Source organism: Chenopodium quinoa, unplaced genomic scaffold (assembly GCF_001683475.1).
Source record: "Chenopodium quinoa cultivar QQ74 unplaced genomic scaffold, ASM168347v1, whole genome shotgun sequence".
Taxonomy (NCBI): Eukaryota; Viridiplantae; Streptophyta; class Magnoliopsida; order Caryophyllales; family Amaranthaceae; genus Chenopodium; species Chenopodium quinoa.
This window is the reverse complement of record NW_018742904.1, coordinates 2,503,431-2,528,339: the sequence shown is the minus strand read 5'-3', so window position 1 is coordinate 2,528,339 and position 24,909 is coordinate 2,503,431. Positions and strand designations below refer to the sequence as shown.

Here is a 24,909-nt window from a genome sequence, read left to right as displayed (position 1 = left end):
ATAACCCAAACTCCCCACCCCGAAACCATCCTAAACCCCCACCCTCGAAAGTCCAACCTCAGCTCATCCTACCGATGGTGTTTTAGTGGTTGAGGATCGGACCACCGGATTCCAGGCGGGGATGGAAGAGAGAAAGAGATAAAACAGGATAGGGGAGGGGCCCGAATTTTTTGGGGGGGGGGTGGGGAGGGGAGGGGGGCGATTTCGAGGGTGAGGGAGGAGATCGATGGTGGAACCGCGGGGCTGGGGAGGAAGGGTTTAGGGTATGTTTGTGGTTTGTATATACTCAAATTTAGGAAGGTAATGAAAAATATGGCCAAATTTTTTTTATCATATAGAATCACAATTTTATAAGACTGTCACGTAGAATTTCTTAATATCTAAAATTTAAAAGTATGATTATTTATATGGAGTACAAATCAATTTACTATACGTGTCTTTTATTAAAACATCAGCTATTTAACACCCCACCGGTTAGTATATTGTTTAATTTAGTGGTAAGGATTGTATTTCACAACGATAAGGTTGTTTGATCAATTCCACTTAGGATAATTTGAGGATGGATATTTCCTTACCTCCCCCCCAAGTGAGTTGTGAGATATTCCTTTCTGATAGACACATTAAACCTGTATAGTATAACAGCATGTGCATGCATATGATAAGTCATTTTCAGTGTAAGAATGTAAGATAGAGTCTTTCCACTCTATTTTCCTGCTACTCTTTGCCATAATTAAGCTACACTTCCGTCCTTGCTAGAGGGAATCTCTTGTAGTTTGAATTCACATTAAAAGATGCAAAAATGGTATGAACTGTGCTCACTAGTCATTGCCACTTATGTTTTGAGGTACGGAGCGCAGCTTACATCACTTGATCACTAGGAGTATCATGCTTGGTTGTTGAACATGCAATTTTTGTTTATTTACTGATGTAGCTAGACTACTTCGAATTTTAGAAACAACAATCATAATTTATTTATTATAACCAAGTAAAAAGCTGAGTATCTAACCTGCAAACAGTCAAACAATACCTAGGCAATTTCTCAGTTGAACGTTGATACAATGTATAAACCAACCTTGAGCTTTAATTTTTAGCTTAACCTTTTGGTTGAGTTCGTCATTTAATATATTATCGGCGATAATGCGACACAATAAAGGTCACATATTCGAATCTCATCTACCATAATTATTCAAGATAGAATACATTAAGCGCTAAGTATGATGGGGTCCATGCTACATCCACAATTCTAGTCTGATGGACTCTCATATGAGGGGCATGATAAAATATTTATCAATACTCTCTATCTCTTTGTTATATGAAATATGTATAAACACCATTATTAATGGAATCTAAATTTCTAATCCGATTTCTAAAAATATCTATAAGAAAAAACATATTCATATATCTTAGATGTGTTGTGTCCATAATCAATTTCTTTTTTAAAATTTTATTATGTTTTTTAAATTTGATTTGTGTTTAAGATATTGAAGTATATGTTTAGATTCATGTATTAAAAAATATACAAACGATAAACAGAATATTTTAAATATCAAACTTGTATGCACATTACTAATTTTTCAACTTTCCTCAAGTATATAAATAATTATAAACAATGGTTAAAGTAAAGTTTATAACTAGTTTTAAAATTCAAAATAATGAAAACATTATATTGTTACGGTTGAGTAGTTTTTATAACATGGTCTCTTTTGTAGCATACATCATACTACTTCCAATTCCTTAGTGCCCACCCACAAGAGGTGGGTAGCTATTACACTTTCCGTTTTCAGACGTTTTATAATGTTCTCAATAGTTTTCCTTAATCCAATTTTTCGCAAACCATTTCTATTCGGTTTACCCCTCTTACCCTACAATTATATATTTTTCGCTTACTATCTCTTACTTTAATTATTCACCTTTCTAAACTTGCCTACCTTTGTAATTTGAACTATTTCTCTCTTACTTAATCCACTTTATTTTGTTATATATATACCACCGATCTTATTATACACTCTACCTCATTTTTCCTAATCTTTCTGCAAATATTAAATAATAAGAACACTATTAAATGGATGTAGTGTATATATTTAGTCACTGAATAACAAAGGTGGCAAACGATTCGTCTAGATTAGCAACATGATTAAATTAGTTTTAAGTCGGTAGATTCAATCGGAATAGGCAAATTGTTATGCTGAACTAATTGAGACAGAATATTTCACCAATAAAGGTATGCAATACTTTGCATTGTTGGAGATAAGGTGGTATGTATTCCACTATCACTACCAGGCTATAGCTACCATCAAAACTACTGGGACCTGCTTCATCAATCTACTATAAGTAGCCTTTGACAGTCTATCAAATATTCCATGTACGATTCTTCATGCTATGCATGTCCCAAGCTCCAGACCACTTCTATAGATATTGAACTGGAAAAAGATCTTGGCAATGATACCTCAACCACACACCAAAATAACTATGTTGGCATTGAGAATTTTGACTACATTTAGCCTTAAGTTTTCTTACACAATAGTAGTGATACATTCCAAGTTTCCAAACAACAACTTGGATCACTATATGTCGTCGCAGCAATAATGTTTGTACTATTCTTGTTACAGTTTGCTTGTCTCGTTTAATTAAGTACATTGACAATGGGGCAAGTAAAAGAGGATAGTAAGTGAGAGAGAATTATGAATGCACTAAGTCTACAAGCTAAGACCGGCCTCAATTTTCAAAATAAGGGTGCTAATTAATATGATGGGAAACAAATTGTATATGAAAGTAGCCAATAATGACAATTGATAACTTGATATCAATCTAATAGTACATCTATTCTTGCTAATTTATCATAGTGGAAACTTAGCTTGGTTCATATGGGAGATGTAAGTCATGGGAGTAATATAACTTGGCAATACTTGTTTTTGGCTGATAAAATTAGTCAATACGTACAATAAGATAGGCGAGAGTACTAGAATGAACAAGTAAAGTAAATCAGCCAACAGCAGAGGATCATCATTTTTCATCAGTGAGGCCAACGACAATGGGAGGTCTAGCATTCTCTATCAATGCTTATGATAATGAGCAACATCCAGGCTTCAAATAAATGTTCGAGGTATAATGTGATCCTAGACTCTTAATCTTTGTTCTCTTCACCATATTTAAGGTGTTTTGATATGTTCTAATTTTTTCGAGGTATAATGTGATAATAGACTCGGCTATTAGCTTATTACGGTTTGTCTAATTTGTGTCCATGGACAATGTAAATTTATAAAAATAAAATTTTCACACCAACTTCATTACCAAGTTAAAAACCTTATTTAAAAAAATAAAAATAAAAAGCCAAAAAGGGTTAAATATTTATGAATGGTGTGAACCGTAAAAACCACCAATTTTATCCTCATAAAAAAAAAGGGTTAAATTTTTTCACACCAATTTTCCGCCTAACTGAAGCTACAACTCTGATGTTTACAGTTTACACAATTGCTATTACCACTTCAGAGTCTTCTTTACAACCTTTCAAACGTATTTTGAAAATTAAGGGCCTCACAATTATTTGGAATCAAATTTTTTGAGGTCTTGTATGATTTTCTATGAAATTTCTTGAATGCTTAGACTTCTTTTTTTTTTTTTTTTTTTTTTTTTTATTATTATTTTTTTTTTTACGAGGAAGAATATGTACTTATTATAACAAACCACAAATGACATATGTCCCCCTTTCATTTCTCCATTTTTTCAAAAATACTTTTTACCAAAAAAAAAAAAAAAAAAGAAAAAAAAAACACAAACCTTATTACTAATTCACTATATGTATATAATGTTTATTTCATATCCCCTACTTAATACAGGTACTATTTATGAGTGCATTTCAATTGTCACTTCTTCCTCTTACTTTTAAACTCTTCATTCTCAAGAAAAAAAAAATGTTTAATCAAGTAAAATAACATACTTCCTGTGTTCCATTAATATTGCAACAAGGATGAAATTACGCATCTCACAGCACATTATATATGTTAAATATCTATAATTGTATAAGAGTAATAAAAAAAATTGATATTGTGAAAGTATTTTATGAGAGGAATCTAACAAGACCCTACATGACTATATTTTACATTACGTATAAATCATAACATGTGGTCAAACAAGCGTGATGAATAGTGCGAAAGTCCAGTTGTTGCAATATTACTAGAACGGAGGAATTATACAAAAACATATTTTTTCTAATTTCTTTACTAATATTAATAGCTCGTGCATTGCATGGACCAAATTCCTAGTTACATTAATAATTAGACATACAACATCTACAATAATAATATGCATAGGGAGGTTCATATTCCTTTACATGATAATATTAGTAATATTTTGATATTATTCTTTTATGAATTTTTTTTATCTTTTGGAATAATGCAAATACGGTGACTAAATTGTGGTAAAATTTTGAAAACTAACATAATTATGTGAAATATTTTATTTATTTTAATTATTTTATTTGCTCTTTTAGGGGTAATTTTGGTAGTCCAAAAGTTGGACTCCAACTTTTCACTCCCCCTCCTCCTTCGGCATGATAGAGATAGATATATAAAGATATATAGGTATGTGTATGAGGTTGAGGTTGAGGTGATGGAGTACTGGCATTGCTCCCACCTCGTATCCCTGATGTCATTGCTAATAGAAATTGGAAAGTACTACCAATTTTAGTTTTGCCCAAGTTTTTCAGGTAAAAACTCGCTACTTTTGTAAGCTTGCAAGGAATGGAGGATCAAAAGGTTGCTATAAAAGGTGTTGTGATTAATGTTTGTGGAGCAGTGACAAAGAAGTAGCTCATGGCTATAACAAGCTGACTTTGCAGCCTGATGCTTTTTTATATGTCAATGGAATCAAATTATAACCTCCTAGTTTAACATATCATTTTTGATATATATCAAGGAGATAATAAGTTCGATCAATGGTATTTCAAATTTTCAATTATATATGTTGTTTGGGTCCAAAATCATCATTTGTGCCGGTCAATGAATGGCCCAAAAGCTATCAAAGTCCAAGAAACCTCCTCTAGCCTACAAGTTTCACTTGCCCAAAGTCCTTGAAGCAATCCAGTGCCCATTTGGATTAAGTCAACCCATCATGGAATACAAATTTTTACCTAGACCCTTGTGTAGGTAGCACTACCTGCACTCTCTTTCCTTCATAATAATAATAACGTATTTTATATTTTTTCGGTTTGGAATCACATATAAAATGTTCATTTCTATATATGTAAATGTTCAATTTTGTATTATTAAATGCTCAATCTTATTAATACGACCTTCTATATTCAAAATATTATATATTTGTTTTTAGACAGTTTTTATTAATTTGCCTTATTATTTGGTTGAGTTAATATACTTCTTTTGAAAAAATATCTTTCAATATAGAATAAAAGTAATGCATTATAACATCATTTTAAATTAACATATGCTCATTATTTCCTGTTTCTTAAGCATACAAGGAAATATATATTTAACTTTTCAAATGGACAGATGCTTAATTTAAAAAAATAAAATTAAAAACTACACAAAAAAAACAATAAAAGTGAAAATCTTAAACTAAGAAAATGTACATCATACATGTATCTTACAAAATGAACATCGTTTTTTAATGTAATACATCTGGTATACATAAAAGGTATATAGAATCATCCTCTTAGTTATACCCCTTCTACTATTATGATGTTTGTATTATGCTTTACTTAATACATATTTTTTCTCAATATATACATCATTGTCTTTCACTTTTTTTATTTCATTATCCTGTAAATGAATAATTTTTTTTAAGGAAAATGTTAGTTACAACTAAAACACACTACAATAAAAACTAGATAATCTAATACACATTTATAGATACAAATTTAAACACATTGTTAGAAATGAACATAGTTCGAACAATATAAGAATGAACCACTATTAAAATCTAAATGAACATCTTTCAACATAAAAATGAACAACTATTAAAAGTCAAATGATTATCTATCTTTCAACACGAGAATGCATGAACATATATTAAAATTTAACTAAGCTTTTTCAATATGATAACAAACAAGTATTAAAATTCAAACGAATATCTTTTAATGTGAGAACTGAATGAACAAGTATTAAACTAAATGAATATGTTTAGATATGAGAATGTACATTGTATTAGATTAAAAATAAACATCTTTCAATATGAGAATGAGCATATAATTTAAAAAGAATAAATATGTATCAAATTTAATTAAACATATATTCAAATGAAAAATGACCATAAATGAACATTAATTTCATCTAAAATGATCATTGTTCCTTAAAAAAAAGAACATTTACGATAGATTAAGTTTCATAGCCAAAATTCAATAAATAACAGTTTTTATTAACAAAATAAATAATACTAATTAAGAATCAATGATTCAATTCCGTAAATCAAATTGATAATTTGGCTATTAAAATATGAATATTAATCCTTTACAAATGAACATAAAGTTCATCTAAAATGAACATTTATAATATATTAAATTTACTAGGCAAAATTCACTAAACATAGTTTTAATTGACTCATGTTATAATTATTGAAAGTTCTTATAACATAATTTAAATATTATTTCCAGAATCACTTCTGTGATAAACTATAAGAAATCAAAAACTCTTATTGAAATCCCTTGTTAGATCTATAGAAATTAATGAAGAAAATGGCAAAAAAATAAAAAAATTAAAAATTAAAAATTAAAAAAAAAATTACATTTATTAGAATTTCAATGACTGTTTATTATTATTTGAATGACCGTATACTAATATATAAATGAACCTTTATCAAAATGAAAATGAACATTCATCAAAAAGAACTTTTACTACGAACTAAATTTACATTTCTATAATCTTACAAATCATGTCAAATTATCTAGAAAATTGGGACAATTACACTCTATTTTCATTTTTTTTATGTCCAACATGTTTGTAATCTAATAACACACCACAAATCGATTCAACAAGTATACCATACATCATTCTACTACAATTATGAGAAATCATTTTTATGATAAAAAATAAATAAATAAAAATGAGGAAACAAGAACTATTACCGAAGTTTATTATATCTAAAGAATATAACTGAAAAACGAGGCAAAAAGTTTAACATTTTTCCTTCCAAAAAAAAACAAAAGTAACTTACAATTTTATTTTCGATCTTTCTTTTGAAAAAACTTCCTTCGATTTTGTGATTTCATCCTTTAAATCCAATGTTTTAGTTGTGATCAAAGAAAATTTTGATTTTTTTTTTAAGAGAAATTTGGGAGATTTTGATAGTGTAGGAGAGAGAAAATGAAGTGAAAAAGTGAAGAAAGTGGGTAATATATGAAGATAGAGAAAATGTAGTAGTAATATTTCTTTTTTTTAGCATTTATATGAGGAGAGAGATAAGGTGGATTTTTTTTTCCATCTTGATAGTAGTTATTTGGGGAGGGGGCTGTAGCTTGTAGGTGTTAGTACCTACACTTGGGTGTAGGTTTTAACAATTACGAATGGACAAACAAAAAAGGAATGTGCCCACAATGAGGCCCACTTCACTAAGGTATAAATATTCCAAAAATCACCAAACAAGGTACTCTCCTTGAGTGTCTACAAACTCTATTACTTTTATTACACTTACATGCATTGATTTCTCTCCTTGAGTATCAATAACACGTAATAAGTTAGGCATCGGAGGGGTTTCCTCGAACACACCCCCGATGCCAGTTAACGTGATTCCTTGTGTAGGTGTTCTTCGGCCCAATCTCACTCTGTCCAAATCAAGTCTTCAGTCCATGGATTATGGTCAAAGTCTTGACCAAATTGTTTTGCCCAAAACATGTCTTGTTAACATCTTCAATTTCATGATACTTTGGTGCCAAGTAGAGCTCATGAAACGTACAACTTAAGCTAGGCTTTGCCTGGTATGAGCCTTAAATTGTGCATTGGCATGCGTATCCCATCAAACTGACAAAGCGATGTAAGTAATCTAGAGTACTCGTATGAAAGTACATTTATATATGTGTATATATGGAAAAACGAACAGGCGAATATAGAGATAGAGATTACAGAACTCATAGATTAGCTGAAAGAAGGCAAAAAATGCATTTGATTATTAATCAGGTGACCAAGATAATTAAGGCCACCATTGAATCATTTATGGGAAGGCTATAGTGTTTCTAGAATACAGTGATTCCTATAAGCTCATGTTGATCAGGAGCTGAATGATTATACTTTACCTTACAAAATGGGGGAAAGAAAAGTGATATATAGAATATACATGAAGATTAGTTAATCTCTAATAACAATGTTAATTAGAAAGAAGAATTAGCCACAATACTGAATGGGTATGTGTTCAGACTGCATTTTCCTTGAGAGGTATATCATGATTATGGAATGAAGGAGAATCTGACTTCTCGTTTTGTTGATTCGATTCAATTAGCATCAACACAACTTCCCTCATAGATGGTCGGTCAAACGGGGACATGTTAGTGCAGAGCAAGGCAAGTTTCATGACAGTTAACATATGATCAACAATTGCTTGGTCTTGTAGATTTAATCGATCATCAAGTATACCAGGCGTTAATGAATTAGATCGGATGTAACTTTTGGCCCAATTAACTAGGTCACCTCCCAATTCTATTGGCTGTACAGGGGTTCTTCCAGTTAGCAATTCCAAAAGAACTACTCCGTAGCTGTAGATGTCGCACTTTTCTGTAACCTTCATGGTGTATGCATACTCTGCAAGGAAATAAAACACCATATTGAGAACTTTTTTTTCAGCTATACTTGCATTTTCTCAATAGAAATCATAGCTAAGTAGAAACAGATCAAAATGTAATCTTCATTGACTGGAAATGCAATTACAGGCCTTAAACATTCATGTCATAACAATATATCAGTCATAAATATGCTTCTAACCATACCATACAAAGTAAACACTCCTCCGGTCCCAAGGATATGTAATACCATGCTCTGTCCGAGGGCTAAGTTAACATACCTTTTGTAACAAGTTTTTGCTCTCTACTTAAACTAGACCAAGCAACCTGATTTTTTACTCATAGAAGAGCCTGCATTTTTTTTTTTTAATATGACATTTCCAGAAATTATAAGGAGTAATTTTTATTATAATCAAATCTAAACTTTCTATCCACTACGTCTAAAACATTTTAATTCAAGTTCAATAGAATGAAATCATTAAGATGTAACTATTTTCTGCTAAATTAAGAGGCTCAGTAAATCGTATATTGAGCCAATAGATGGGTTCTGTTTAACATATCTTAAGGCTCTGTGTGGAAATTTAGCAGTTCTGCACTTCTGCATATCCAGCAAGAGCCGGAAAACAAATCAATGAACAAAGAACAAGGGTTGTACTCTAAAATTAAATGACACATCAAAGCAACATTATCATTTCATCAGATTAACAAATTTCTTGCATAAGTGTCCATGTTTTTTCACATTAATTGCTTGCAAGGCATCCCATAATATTTGATAGACAATTAGACACTCATCACAACTTATGCAATCCTTAAGAGCAAGTCAAGACCATTTTCACTAATGACATTTATAAGCAAATCATTTTTCAAAAGAGGAAGATAATATCCTACAATAAATCACAGAAAATTTGTGGAGGGGGTACCGACAAAGTTCTTATGGCAACTGTTCATTGTATACATTCGCTAAAGGCTAATAGCATTAGAGCAGATGATGAAATATCTAGTAAACAAATAAGCATTAAAAATGGAAGATGAAAAGAAAACGACAAAAAAATCTATAAATCAAATGTGTCCAAGTCACGTAAAAAAAACTTACCAGGGGCAATATATCCATATGATCCAGCAACTGCAGAAACTGATTTTGATTGTGGCATGTCAACAACCTTTGCCAAGCCAAAATCACCAACATGTGCTTCAAACTTATCATCTAGTAGGATATTGTTGGATTTGATATCACGGTGAATAATCCTCGGTTTGCAGTCATGGTGTAAATACGCTAGACCTTGAGCAGAACCAAGTGCAATTGAGAACCGAGTAGGCCAATCCAAGCTACATGAAGACCCATGAAGAACCTCACCTAGGCTGCCCCTTGACATGTACTCATACAGCAGCAGATTTGAACCCTGGTTATAGCAAAACCCATATAGCTTCACTATATTACGGTGTCTAATCTTTCCAAGAGTCAAAATCTCTGCTCGGAAGCTGTTCTCAATGTTGTTCCCCTCCCTGTTAGAAGCTAGTCTCTTGACAGCAATTGTCAATCCTGTGTGCATTACTGCCTTATAAACCGTGCCACAAGCACCCTTTCCAATAACATAGCTCTCATGAAAATTGCTAGTTGCCACAATGAGATCATGGAAAGTGAAGCCTTCCTTTGGAGGAAAGTAAATATCTGAGACTGAGGAATCATCAGCATTCTCTTCCACAGAAGCCACAGTTTCAACAGGCCGTCGCATGTAAAACAGTATAACTACAATAAGAATGAGTGATATGCCACCTACAGTAACTGCAATTATAGTAACTGTTTTACCCTGGGAAGATTCAGCATTTTTGGGGGGCAAAAACGGATGAAATGCTGATGTATCGTTGCAGGCTGAAGCAAGAGGCTGGCCACAAAGATCCTTATTTCCAAGAAAGCTGCTCGATTCCATGGTCTGGAACAATGGCATTGAAGGTATTGGCCCAGTTAAGTCATTATACGAGAAGTTTACACCCAACAAGCTAGAAAGATCTCCAAATGTGCTTGGAATTTCACCAGTCAGGTGGTTGTTATTCAGGTAAAGATATTCCAGGAGAATAAGATTTCCGAGTTCTGACGGGATTGTCCCAGACAGATTATTATAGCTAAGATTCATAGCAATCTGCAAGCTTGAAAGAGATCCCAGAGACGATGGTATCCGACCCGACAATGAGTTTCCACCCATCTGCAGCTCAGTTAAACGAGTAAGATTGCCCAGTACAGCAGGAATGTTTCCAGAAAACTTATTTTCTGAAAGCATGAGAAGTTCCAGCTGCAAAAGGGTCCCCAATTCAGCTGGCAGATTACCTTCAAAGCTGTTAAAGCTAAGGTCAAGACGCTGAAGCTTCTTGCAGTTAATGATATCAATTGGGATCCTCCCTGTGAAAAAATTGGATGAGATGTTAAAAGTCACTAGCTGAGACAAATTACCAATCTCTTTCGGCAACCACAAGACAAAATTATTGTTTGCAAGATCCAGTCGCTGCAATTTATTACAATTTCCAACTTCAGGGGGAATAGGACCACTAAACTTGTTCTGTCCAAGCTCAATGGCAGAAAGGTTCTTCAATTTGCACAACTCTGAAGGAAAGCTCCCTGTCAGCTTATTTCGAACCAAACGAAGCTGTACCAAGGATGGGCAATTTAAAACCCCCATTGGAATGTTCCCATAAAGCTTATTCGACTCAAGATTCAACAATATCAAATTAGAATGACGACATAGAAATGACGGAATCCTCCCTGTCAACATATTTGCTGAAAAATCAACAACCCAGAGTGGGCTGTATATCCCAAGCCCTCGAGGAATGCTACCAGTAAGCTCGTTGTCGAAGAGCTGAAGTTGAATCATCTTATTTAAGTACTGAAAGCCGATTGGAATAGGACCAGTGAGATGATTGATTGAAAGATCCAGCTTTGTCAAGTTCTTCAAGGAAGTCAACTCATTTGGTATAAAACCAGTAAGCTGGTTCTGGAAAAGATAGAGAAGCGTCAGATTCTTTATGTTGCCAAAATCAGCTGGAATCTTCCCTGTCAATAAATTCTCAGAAAAATCGATTTCGGATGCTAAAGATAGATTCCCTATTTCCCTTGGAATTGTTCCATTGAGCTGATTCCTATAGAGGTATAATCTTTTAAGAAACTTGAGATTCCCAATTTCTGCAGGGATTTCCCCAACAAGATTGTTCTGGTATAAAGCAAGTGTTTCAAGATTAGTACAATTCCCAATCTCTTTCGGAATATTACCCGAAAGTTGATTACCCCAAAGAATCACTTCAGTCAGCTTAGTAAGCATACCAATCTCCTTGGGTATATTCCCAACAAGCTGATTCTGTGCCAGTCCAAGATATTCCAAATTTTCACATCTGCCAATCTCAGCAGGCAAGCTTCCACTGATCGACGTTTGCCCAGCACGAAACTTTTGCAACTGTTTCAGATTCCCAAGCGACCGAGGCAATGGACCACTAATTCTATTAGTGTATGCCACAAATTCAACCAACGACGAAAGGTTTCCAAACTCTTCAGGAATGGGACCAGACAACAGGTTATTGCACAGATTCAGGTATTGCAAGGAAGACAAACTACCCAATGAAGCAGGGATAGAACCTTCAAACTGATTATTGTTCAGAGAGACAGACTGTAACGACGAACAATTCCCTAGCTCATGTGGTATACTCCCACCCAGTGAATTGAAAGAAACATCAAGATAAGTGAGGTGGGTTAAACAGCCAATGCTCGGTCCCAACAATCCCGAAAGATTCATCATTGTAAGATCAAGAGACACTACAACAGGCTGGTAAGTACTGTTGGAACAGGTCACACCTATCCATCTACAAGGTGTTTGATCACTATGATTCCAATTACTCAGATTATTGTATTTATCATTTAGTCCATGTCTCAGTTCTAACAGACAAAAACCCTCAGAATTTAACCCTTCACACAAGAAAATTACATGGGCAATAACAATGAGAAATCCCCAAACCCAAAATTTATGTGATTCAAAGAACATTGGCATTCTAAAAACCCTTTATTCATACAAAAACTGCTAACATAACCCTTTTCCCTCCTTCAATCCTAACAACCTAATAGTAATCAATATCACAAGTTAAAGAACAATGATGGGTGCAACATAATCCGAAAAATCAAAAACCCGAAAACAGGATACAAGAAAGGATCAAGAGAAGGCTACAAGCATACCTCTAAGGCCATTATTTGTAAAGAAGAAGTATGAGAGGCAAGAAAACCACCATGAATGAGAGCTGATATAAGGAGGAAAAATACAACCACAATTGCAACCCATTAGCATAAACACATAAATTCAACTTTTCCCAAGATTTGTGGGAATCATATAATTGATGAAATAAAGGCAAAATTAGAGCTGAAAAAGAGAAAAAGAAATGAAAAATAATATGGGGTTTTCTTCTTTTCCCAAGGTGAAGATATAGTAACCTTTTAAGAAGCAAAAAAGACACTCAAAATGCAATGAATGAAGGGATTTTATTGTGTGATCCCACCAAATAAAAATAAAATAAGGTGAAATGAAATCTGGGTCAAAATGAAAAATTATGGTGAAAAATCTTTAGGAAAATCGAAGAGGATGGATGAAGGGTCTGAGATGAAGCTTTAATGGCCGACAAAGCATGCTTTCACCTTCCTTGGCTTCTCTATCAGCAGCTTCTTCTCTCCTCTTTTTAGTGCTGATTAGAAGATAGCTGAGAAAGCTAGAAAGGTTATACTAACTTTTTGGGAAGTAAAATACAAGTAGCTTTTTAGAGTAGATTCTTTTTTAATTAAAGGAAATACCCTCATTACTTTATGAGATTAAACTAATATTGCTATCTAACTTAGGGTGGTACCGGAGCTAATAGTCCGGACTTGAGATTGAATCCGGTTACATTACGACTATTTGTCACTAATAAGAGCAATATTTGCCTTAATATAACATGATAATGTGATTTGTAATAGATCAAATTTACTGAGTGAGAAATTAGAACCTGACATAACATGAACACAAATTTATTCGTCATATTATCTTTCATCTTACATTTTCAATACCACTCAACATTTAAAAAAATTAATTTTTTGGTTAATATATTTTCTTAATACAATCAAAAGTGAAAAGTAAAAGTATGGAGTACTAAATAGATGATATTTTATTACATCCATGGACAAAAATCGTGATTTTAACATTCATTTTGAAATCAAGATAAGCGATGATAATAATAATTTTTTATAGATTATTTTATATTATATACTATTTAGACAAAAATTATTTATAATGAATAATTTGTAAATAAAAAACTATGCTAAAAGGAAATAGATAGGACAAACAATAAAGAATGAAAAGGCCCTTTCTTTTGGAATTCTCACAAAAAATTTCGGTTCAGTTCAGATCGTTTCAGTTCAGTTCAATTCAATTTAGATCGTTCTTGTTCAGTTCACACATTCAGTTCAATTTAGATCGTTTATGTTCAGTTCAGCAAATTGCAATCCAAAAGAACGGGGCCTATTTACAACCTTATTCCTTTTTAAGAATTTCATTAGATTATGCACCGTTTACTAATATACATCTTTGATCATTATCTCGTGTGATTACTTATTTATAGTGACGAATATCAAAACTATTTTTAAATCACTTATCTAGGCAAATCAAGTATAATTACACATGTCTTTCAAAAAAAAAAAAAAAAAAAATTCACATAACTATGTGTTTTCTTATAGTTTTAGAATAATTTCAAAGATTTGCTTATATTATGAATAAAATAAGAACATAAAAAGGAATTGAAGGGCGTGTTAATTTTAATACAAATACTTTACGGCTAGGTTTAGCAAAACTTTGTTATTCTATTAATGAAGATCCGTTTGTTCAAAGGATTAGGACACGTCTGCATTGATCTAATTATAATACAAAGTATTTTATAAAAGTGGGATTCCTTAAAGACCAGCATACATGTCCGATAGAAGAACCTAAACTCCCATTATAATACCACTCCTAACTTTTTTATAAGTATTGTTAAACAATTAATGTTATTTAATTCTCTACAAATCAGATCATAGCATTTAATAAATGCACAAAATCAATGGGCCTGCCCTGCTATAATTTATCTTCAATTATTAATTGAATTGAGAGTTGTAAATGTTGGACAATGTTCAATTTCTCTACGTTCGTCTTGCATTTTGTAATAGGTTCATGTCATTGATGTCGTATAGAATCCTTTTTTTTTATGGCAGCGTTCGATTTTAAGATGAATTGATTTTGGCACATTTATTGCGAAAGCACGTGATTAGAATTTTTATTCCTTTGGAAATACCTTATTTATCAAAGTAAATAATAATAAAAAAAAAAAATCTATCTATAAAAAGGATCATGATCTTGGTGAGTTTGCATAAAACGGTCCCAACGAAGCAATATATTGGAGAAGAAATTTCCTTAACATCTTCCACCAATAGCTAGATTTTCACGGACACCGAAAAACATCATGCAAAATATGAATGATAGGTAAATTATCACCTTCGATGAGAAAATAGGTAATGTCATGAGTAAGGGATAAGAAAAGCTCATTTCGAAGGGTAATATATATCTACAACAAAGAGAGGAGTGCTAGAGCCATATTTGCTACCCAAATGATCTCTAATTACAACTCCATCAGTTGTATCATTACAAATATTTACCATCAAAATTAATTTCAATAGTACCAAAGGGAGGAGTGGACCAAGACACACGAATAATCTTGCTAGTAGGAAGAGAAATAGCTTTAGGAAGTTGGGGGTGAATCAAAAGAGTTAAATCACAAAAGATGGATCCCCCAAGGGTCCCGGTGGTGTACTGGACCCCCGGGCACTCCCTCCAAACTAGCTGGCAAATGCTGAGGGGCTTGGGCAGGGGCAGCCACAGGGGCTTGGGCAGAAGCCTCCCCTTCGGAAAAGAGGGACTCTAGATTTGGATTTTCCGCCAGCATGGTAGAATAATCCTCCCCTGGCGAGTTAGGGGGGAAGGAAGAGGAAGCGGCTGCCCTAGAATCCCCAAGACCCCCAAGAAGGAGCAGAGGCACATCGCAAAGGTAGCATGTAAGTATATCCGCCCACAAAAAAGAATTATACCTCCAACAATAAATAGAAACAAGTAAACCGCGAAAAAAGAGCCCTTTACCATACCGAACCCTTAACCTATGAGAATAAATTCTAAAGAGAAAACAAAAGTAAAAAAAGACTAATAAAAGTAAAAGGATATTTTTGATTTTAACACCAGACAAAAACCCGAAAATGGTTTTTAACACCTCCAAAAAAAAATTGTATTTTAACACCATATAAATGTTACAAATATAGTTTTTATCACCACTTAATTGATTCCGTTTAGAAATCCGTTAAGTGGGGTCATGAGTCATGTGTCGCTTTATTATTAGCCAAAAAAGAAAAAAAAAATCTAAAACTACCAAGCCACCCTAGCCCCACCACCACCCCACCACTGCCACCTTCTTCTTCACCTTGACCCACAGCCGCCGACGCAGCCACCGGCGCACCACCTCCCCCTCCCTCACCGACCGCCTAAACCCATCCCCACCCTTTTCCTGCAGCCCTAAACCACCCTCTCGATCACAGCAGCTCCACCTCCCCCCTCTTAATCACCTCACGCATAAACCCAATAGCAGCCCTGCACCACCGCTACCTCCAATCGCCACCAATAACCGACCGAATAGCCACACAACAATCGCATTTTCTAGCCACCGCACCTGCAGCCGCCACCTGCACTCCGTCGCCATCACCAGCCACGAATTTTTATTTGCTCTGAGTTTATGGTTGTTACTCCAAGAACGACCACGAATTCGGACATTGATGGCCGAAATCGGTCGGTTAAGGCCACTCAGTCCCAAAACCGGTCAATTTCAGCCATTAATGGCCGAATTCGTCGCCGGTTTTAGGGAAGGAAAGTTGCGGTTTGGGCGTTTGGCAGTGTTAAGGGCGGTTTAGGGCTGGGGAAAGGGAAGGGGAGGGTTCAGGTGGGTCGGGTAAACGGAGGGGGAGGGATGCGCTGGCGGCCGCTCTAGGTGAGGGTGGAGAAGAAAGTGGCAGTGGTGGGGCTGGGGTGGATGGGTAGTTTTAGGAATTTTTTTTTTTAATTTTTTTCTTTTTTTTAATTTTTATTTTTTAAAAACAAGTAAAATGGTGACACATGTCACTGTGGACCCCACTTAACGGAATTTTTGGACGGAGACCGTTAAGTGGTGGTAAAAACCATTTTTGTAACATTTGTCTGGTGTTAAAATACATTTTTTTTGGAGGTGTTAAAAACCATTTTCGGGTTTTTGTCTGGTGTTAAAATAAAAAATATCCAAATATTAGAGTTTTACCCGATAGAAAACCCAATACTTCTGATCCTAGAAAACGTTCGAAAAAACCAGCTACAGAACTACCAAGCAAGAGAAAAAAGACGATAAGTAAATACATAATTTCGAGAGTTATCAAACAACCAAAAATCAGACAATGACAGAGCGGCGAGTGATAGATTGATTGACGTCCGAAGAAGGCTCGGCCAAAGAAATAAGTCACAAACACCGAGAGCCCTAGAAAGTTAAGAAAGAAGTCTAATAATATTTTACCATTAATGAAAAATGTGCTTTTTTTGTCAGCCTTATAGCCTACGGGTTCAATGCCAAAAAAAAAAAAAAAAAAATTAATTAATTAATTATGTAAAAAAATCCATTTGTAAAAAGGAGGTACAATAATAAAATAAATTACAGCAAAATCTTAAAGAACATATGTATGCTAGTATTTCAAAGGGCATTATCTTTAAAGGTATAGAAAAATTACCCATATAAATATTAAAGAGCATATGTATGTCAGTATTTCAAAGGCCATTACCCAACTATTTAATACTGACGACAACAAAATTCCAATTCTGCTTTGAATAATTACGAGAATGGTACAAATGATCTCGAGTCATTGCATAAACATTTTATACTGGATCAACAGACATGATAGCAAGAATATGATGAGCAAGATTATCTATGGGCGAATTTGTTGTTAGGAGAAATATTTACTTGGAAGGTATGGTGTGAGCTAACCACATAACACATTTGACAGAAAATCCTTATTATTAGAGATAAGCCCTAATAGGCTGAAAAAGTAGTGGTGGGAAGAAGGATGGCGAATTAAATGTATGATATCTGTTTGAAAAGCTTGTGAAAGCTAAAATATTCTATTGATTAATTTCCTGAGATTTAGCTATCCGTAATATCCAAATATAGTATAGAGATTAGATATTCAGAAGAATACCAATTGCCTAAACAAAAATAAAAAATAAAAAAACCCTAGCACCATTACCGGGCCAATCAATTTACCATCAAATACCTTTTAAAAATAGTGGATGAGTGCTTTGGGCGAGGACTGTTAATCTGAGATAAAGATTTGGTTGTAACCGAATAAACCTAGGCCAAAGATTCTTAGGGTCATAGACAAGCCTCGATAACTTTTTGATTAACAAATTTGTCCCATATGAAATCATCATGATACCATTTTACATACTTCTACAATTTTTTTTTTGTTAAACTGATCAAGTGAATTGTTAGGGTTGGTGAGTGCATAGTGGAAGCAAATGTAGATATTGAGAAAACTATTAGGAGAAAATAAAGGCAAGATAAGTAGTAAAAAATATTGACACGTTGCACAATATTTAACGTGAAAAAAAATTACTAAAAAAAACCCACGAATGACGAGGGTAAATGGGTAAAAATTTGTAAGAGGGTGAAAGCCTTATGGGTTTAATTTATAGGTATGGCTTTTTGTGTGTATGTCTTGATTGAATGCCAATGACCTATATTTATAGGTATAGATGGAGCTTGGAAGAGAAGGCGGGAAGATTCCATAAATCTTTCTTCATTCTTGTATCCATGATGCTCTAGAAAATTCACGAACCATATTTCTAGTTACTTTCAATGTCAAGAATTCTCTATAACATTCAAGTAGCTTATCGCTCTAGAGAAATAATCATGAGACCTTACCTGATTTTTTCGAAAACTTCTAAAATATGCATAATATTCCACCAAAATAATGAGCTTAGAAAATTTGGGCCACACTTAACATAAATTAGTGATAGTTTTCCGTAGATTGGATGTAGTATTAGGATTTATTAGAATATATTTTGTGATATGTTAGAATATATTTGTTTGTTATTCTTTCCTTATCTTTGAATTTCCTATGATATAGTTTATTCTAGGGTTTAAATTTCATAGAGCCTTGTATTTATATTCATCTTCATCAATCAATGAGAAGCAAGTCGTATTCCTATAATTTCTACATGGTATCGAGCGGGTTTTAAAAAAAAAAATTCTTTTATTCATCATGGTTTGCAGGGATACTCCTCCACACCATCACCACCAAAAATCGAGCTAGATTCACCTTTCTTCCTTGGTCCTTAAGACCGACCAGGGGATTTTATCACACCAACACGTCTAAAAGGCGACAATGATGAAGACTGTTCTACCAATTTGCAAACGGCCTTGGAGGCTGGAAGAAAATTCGATTTCTTGGACGGAACTATAACTGAACCAACTCCTCCTTGCACAAAATCAGACTGGACAACAATCAATGCCATGCTAATTTTGTGGATTTCAAACACAATTGAACTTGTTATAACGAATGCAAGAAAGAACAAAGGATTGAATGCAAAATTAACAAGAAAAAACACACACAGATTTACGTGGTTCACCAACAATGCGTTGGCTACGTCCACGGGCAAGCGAGAGTAATAGTTTTCTTGATCTTGGAGAAAACAGAATACAGATCCAGAATAGATTTGAGACTAATCACAAAAGATAGATTGATTGTCTCTCGGATTTCTAATGTTATCTCTCTCTGATCTCACAGATGAGAAATACACAAAAGACTCTCAGATTTCTGAATAATCACTCAATGACACAATCATACGACTACAAATAACCCTAGGGGTATATATAGCACTCTAGAATAAGATAGATAGACGTGTAAAATGCTGACCGCCCTAACATTAAATGCCGCGCGCAACACTTAGAGTTGCGTGCAGACTTGCGCGCGCTTGCCGCACGCGACTCCCAGTGTTGCGCGCAATCGAGCTCTCGCTCGCTTTCGAGTGAGCTCTCGCTCAACCCAGCCGCACCTAAATACCTCCGCGAGCTATAGCTCGCTCGCCTAGGAGTTATAGCTCCACTTTTCGTCGTAACCTTCAACCTTGCCAACGAACTATTGAGCTACCTCGCGAGCTACCGCTCACTACTCCAAGACCCGAAAACAGATTCAAGGCATATTTCTAACAATTATCCACCTTGACTTGAATCCCCTGACAATAATACTGATGTACCAAACGCATTGATCACAATGCCAGATGTACCAGAACAGACAAATGTACCAAATGCGTCGAACACGACGCCAGATGTACCAGAAAAACAGACGGATATAACAGAAAACAGATAACCAAAAACAGACTTTCCTTGCTTAGATTTGCCTCCGCTAGGCACCAGATTTGCTCCGTCGAGCACCAGACTAGACTTGCCCCGTGAGGCACCAGATTAGCCCCTAAGTGCTACTAACAGCTTCGAATAGTTTGTTAGTCCAAGCAATCTTAGGACTTACTTTGCGGAACCACATTCGAATAGACGGCTTGCCAATTCTTTTTCCTAGAACAAGCAATACCTCCCTTGGACGGCTCAGATATATCCACCTCTCCAAGAGAGTGCAAAAGCCACCTTGTCTTCACAAACATGCCTTTGGGGAGAGTTCCCAAAGCTTACATGCCGACTAAGAGCCATACTAGGGTGACTTGATTTCGATGGCGAAGGCTGTGGTGCTTCAGATTCAGACTCAAACTGTGAGTGTTGACTGATCTTTCCCAGATGTGGATCATCACCCCCACCTAGAGTAACTCTATGCTCCACATGTTTCTCAACATTGCCACAAACAGATGATGTGACAACACCAGACTCAGAACCAGATAACGTAGACCCTTGCAACACATACAATGTCTCCCGTTTAACGTCCTTCAAAAGTACCTTTGAACCCTTGTAGACATACAACCTTCCACCTTCACCTTTGAAACTGAACCCTTTTCTGTCAAGATGACTAAGCAAAATCAGATTCCTTGTGACCTGTGGAACATGCCTAACATTGTTCAAGATACAAAGTTTACCATTATGTGTCCGAATTCTGATGGACCCTATACCAACTGTTTTGCAAACTTCGTTGTTGGCCATAATAACACTTCCATCAACCTGCTTGTAGTTCGTAAACCACTCGCTGCGTGAACACATATGATAAGACGCCCCTGAATCTAGAATCCACACATTAGATTGATGCGCACGCTCATCAGCAATCAAGACATAATCCTCTTCTAAACAGGTGTCTCCATCTGCAATATCTGCAAACTCATAATTTTCCTATTGTCTCATCTTCTTGGGACATTCAGATTTCCAATGCCCCTTCTCCTTACAGTAATTACAAACATCACTAGGTTTTGGACCTCTACAATACGATTTCCTGGATTTTCTCCCTGAATTCCTCTGTCCATTACCATCACTGGCCACTAATTTAGCAACATGATCATCTGTACCTGTACCAGGCGCCTTATGGCGCAACTCTCTAGTATGAAGATCTGATCTAACCTCCTCTAGAGACACTGTCTCTTTACCAATAATACAAGACTGCAACAAAACTCTCATATGACACTAGCAAAGACACTTACATAATTAAGGCGGCATCCTCATCCTCAACCTTAACATCAATATTACGCAATTTTAACAGAATAGTATTCAATTGATCTAAGTGCTCTCTAAGGGATGTACCTTCAGACATTCGCAAATCGAACAGACGTTACTTCAATAGCAACTTATTGGTTAAAGACTTCGTCATGTATAGACTCTCCACCTTCAACCACCGATCGACCCGATGCAGTTTCCTTCCCCGCAACCTCAGTGATAACATTGTCTGCCAGGCACAACATGATTGTTGAGTGTGCCTTTTCCTCCAAGATTTCCATCTCAGCGGATACCGAATTCGATGACTTCTTATTCAACAGCACCTATAGCCCTTGTTACCTCAACAAGGCCCGCATCTTAATCAGCCACAGACTAAAAGTATTTATCCTTGTGAGTTTGTCAATCTTCACATTCAAAGCAGGCGAGTGATGCTTGCAGTTAGGGGGGGAAAGCTTCCTTGGCTGGGCAAGGTCGTGGTTAAGCTCGAGATTTTTACGAGTGAACTTCAACATCCGAAGCTTCCTCTTCTGGTCAGATTTTTACGAGTGAACAATGGAAGGATATTTATTTCTAGCTTTATGGGTAATACGAACATTCCTGAAAATCGCTTGAATGGTAAGTTCGATACCACCTCTTGGATCATTGACGCCAGAGCCACTCATCATGTCACTGGCAAATAGTCTTGGTTATTTGATACGCATCATTTTGAATTTCCTGTCGATTTGCTGAATGGTGAAGCTGTTCTCTCCATTATACAGGGCTCTATTTGTTTGTCTGACAAAATTGTTATTCATGGAGTTCTTTTTGTACAAAATTTATATTGCAATTTAATTTCTGTATCTCAACTTAATGATCAGTTAACAATTACTGTCCAATTTAATTCTTATGTGTGTGTTATACAGGATCAAACAAAGGAGTTAATTGGAACGGGAGTTAGGAAAGACGGACTATACTATTTTAGCAAACTGAACTTGGTGCAACATGTGTCTGCAGTTGAGGCGACATCAAGTTTGGAGTTATGGAACAAACATATGGGACATTCATCCGAAAAAGTGGTTAAGTTGCTTCCTCATGTTAGCAATAATAAACATAGCTTAGACAAACGGTGTGAAGTATATATGCGTGCTAAACATCCTTGAGATAAATTTCCTTTGAGTGACACTAAGACTTCTAGAATTTTTGAGAAAATACATTATGATTAGTGGGGTCCATATCGGCATGTTTCGTCATGTGGAGCTCGTTATCTTTTAACAATTGTTGATGATTTTTCGCGGGTTGTTTGGATTTATTTACTAGTTTGATAAAACGGAAGTATTTCAGATTTTTATGTCTTGCATTGATATGGTTGATAGACATTTTTCTCAAACCATCAAAATTGTTCAAATTGATAATGGTACTGAGTTCAATTGTTTGTTTGATTATTATATGGCCATTGGACAAAGGAAAGGCAATGCTTCCAATTTAATTTCAACAAGCACAATCTTCCCAGCTTTAGAAACCGTGTTAGCAGACCAATTATTCATTTCATGTTCAGCTTTAATGATTAATTGTTGACAGTTGTGCTTTTAAAGATCTAAAGTTAAACAACATAACACATAAATCTTTCCAAAAAGAACTTAGGTACGTGTCAAAAAAAAAAGTTGACTGCCTCTTTCTCATAATAGGACCGTCTTAGAGAAGACAAATGAAAACGTATGAAAATTAATCAGTTGGTGAGAAATAATAGAAAATTCTCCAAAATATATTACGAATATGGGTACACACTATGGTATTATTAGCTTTATAAAATAGCAGACTATCATCTACAAAAAGCAAACAGGGAATGACTCGAGCAAACAGGGTAATTTTTTAAATCCAAACCATTACGATGATTTAATGATTCGAAAAGTTTTTCAAAAGAATTTTAATAAGAGTAGGAATAAAGGATCTCCTGTTTTTTCTTTCCAAAGAAATCTAAAATTTCAACACAAGTACATAGCATCTTAAAACTAATTATATCGCAGATTTGATCAACAATCGTCTTAATAAAAAGACTTCATCTGAAGCAATACACAATCTATAAGTTAGCACTAGTTCGGGTTGAAATCCACTGATAAATAGTTGTTTGGATAAAAATACTCATATACTCCTCTAGATAATAACGAAGATTATGAAACCCTACATCTTTACATTGCTAAACGAACAAACAAAGAAATTAAACGCACTGAAATCACCACCATCTCAAGGATGATATCTAATAATTGAAAGCATATAAAAGGTTTTTTTTGGGGCTTAACATTGGTAAAAACACCAGTAAAAGCCCCTATAGAGATTCACAATTGAGACCAGTAAGGAAAGAGATACAAGAGAGAAGGGGAGAAAAGGGAGATCAGTGAAGGAAAACCTTCAAAAAAAAAAAAAAATTTAGTAATGGAGGTTAGATTAATCCTACCAAGAGAGAATCCATAAAGGAAACTAGAAAAACCCTTCCAAAGAATCTACTTGACGATACTTTCCAAACAAGATAATTAATTCCGAAAAATCATCATTACTCACAAAAGGGGAATAAAACTATTGTGACACAAGTTTATTATCAAACCGGTCAAAGTATCATCAAAACCAAAGGCGGAAAGATCATTTTCCCAAAGAAAATCCCATTCAAGTATGTCAAATAATTTTTTTCATATTTATTTTTAAAGCCAGCTATCTTGTTTAATTTTTGGATTTGTTAAACCCTTCCATGTACTTCTAGTCTTCTACAAGTAATATTCATACACATGGGAAGGAAAATAAGAGTACGGCCGGACAAGTTTGATTATTTAATTCTAATACTATATATACAAGTATATTTTAAATAAAAAGACTTAAAAGGACAATCAAGGCTCAGCAAATTAATTAGAGAAGACGAAGAAAACCGTTATTAATAACTTCAAGTTGGATTTTATATTATGGTACCAAAAAAGCTAGTAGTAGTAGATAATACACACTTGTACGAGTAATAGAAATAAATTATCGAATTGGGTGTTATAAATAAGGTTTGAAATGTTGACTAAAATTGTAAAACTGAATCCTTGACTCGGTAGTCAACTCATCTCGCAGTGATCTGTAAATATTCGTTCTTTGATCTCCAACACTTTCAACCTTCCTCGGCCTTTCCTGTCACACAAATTACTCGTACTATCAGTATCGGTGTCGCACCGTCAAAGTATTATACTCCTACTAGTAATATATTCCGTACCACTATACTTTGTAAATTGTACTCCGTAATATTAAAACAACGTTGTTATAGAATCAACTCAATTAAGTGTAAGAGAACTTGTTAATTTTTAGTATCCCATTCCATACATGGCATATTAAACTGGGTAGAACTGTAAAAAAACTAATCTGACTCAAAACAATCGGATTAAATTCCGAGGTGATTCAATCTAAAATATTACCCCAAATAATCTAACATGATTATTACCCCAATAACCCTA

The 24,909-nt window shown here is 34.6% G+C and overlaps 1 protein-coding gene across 1 annotated transcript; it reads right to left on the bottom strand.

The window, feature by feature from the left end:
* Nucleotides 1-8,081: 8,081 nt before the first annotated feature.
* LOC110727377 (probable leucine-rich repeat receptor-like protein kinase At5g63930) lies at nucleotides 8,082-13,542 on the bottom strand. The gene is made up of 2 exons (XM_021906942.1): nucleotides 9,813-13,542; nucleotides 8,082-8,741 (listed from the first exon to the last, which is right to left on the bottom strand). The coding sequence occupies exons 1-2, from the start codon at nucleotides 12,745-12,747 to the stop codon at nucleotides 8,356-8,358; spliced, it is 3,321 nt and encodes a 1,106-aa protein (XP_021762634.1). The 5' UTR covers nucleotides 12,748-13,542; the 3' UTR covers nucleotides 8,082-8,355.
* Between the last annotated feature and the right edge of the window lie 11,367 nt (nucleotides 13,543-24,909).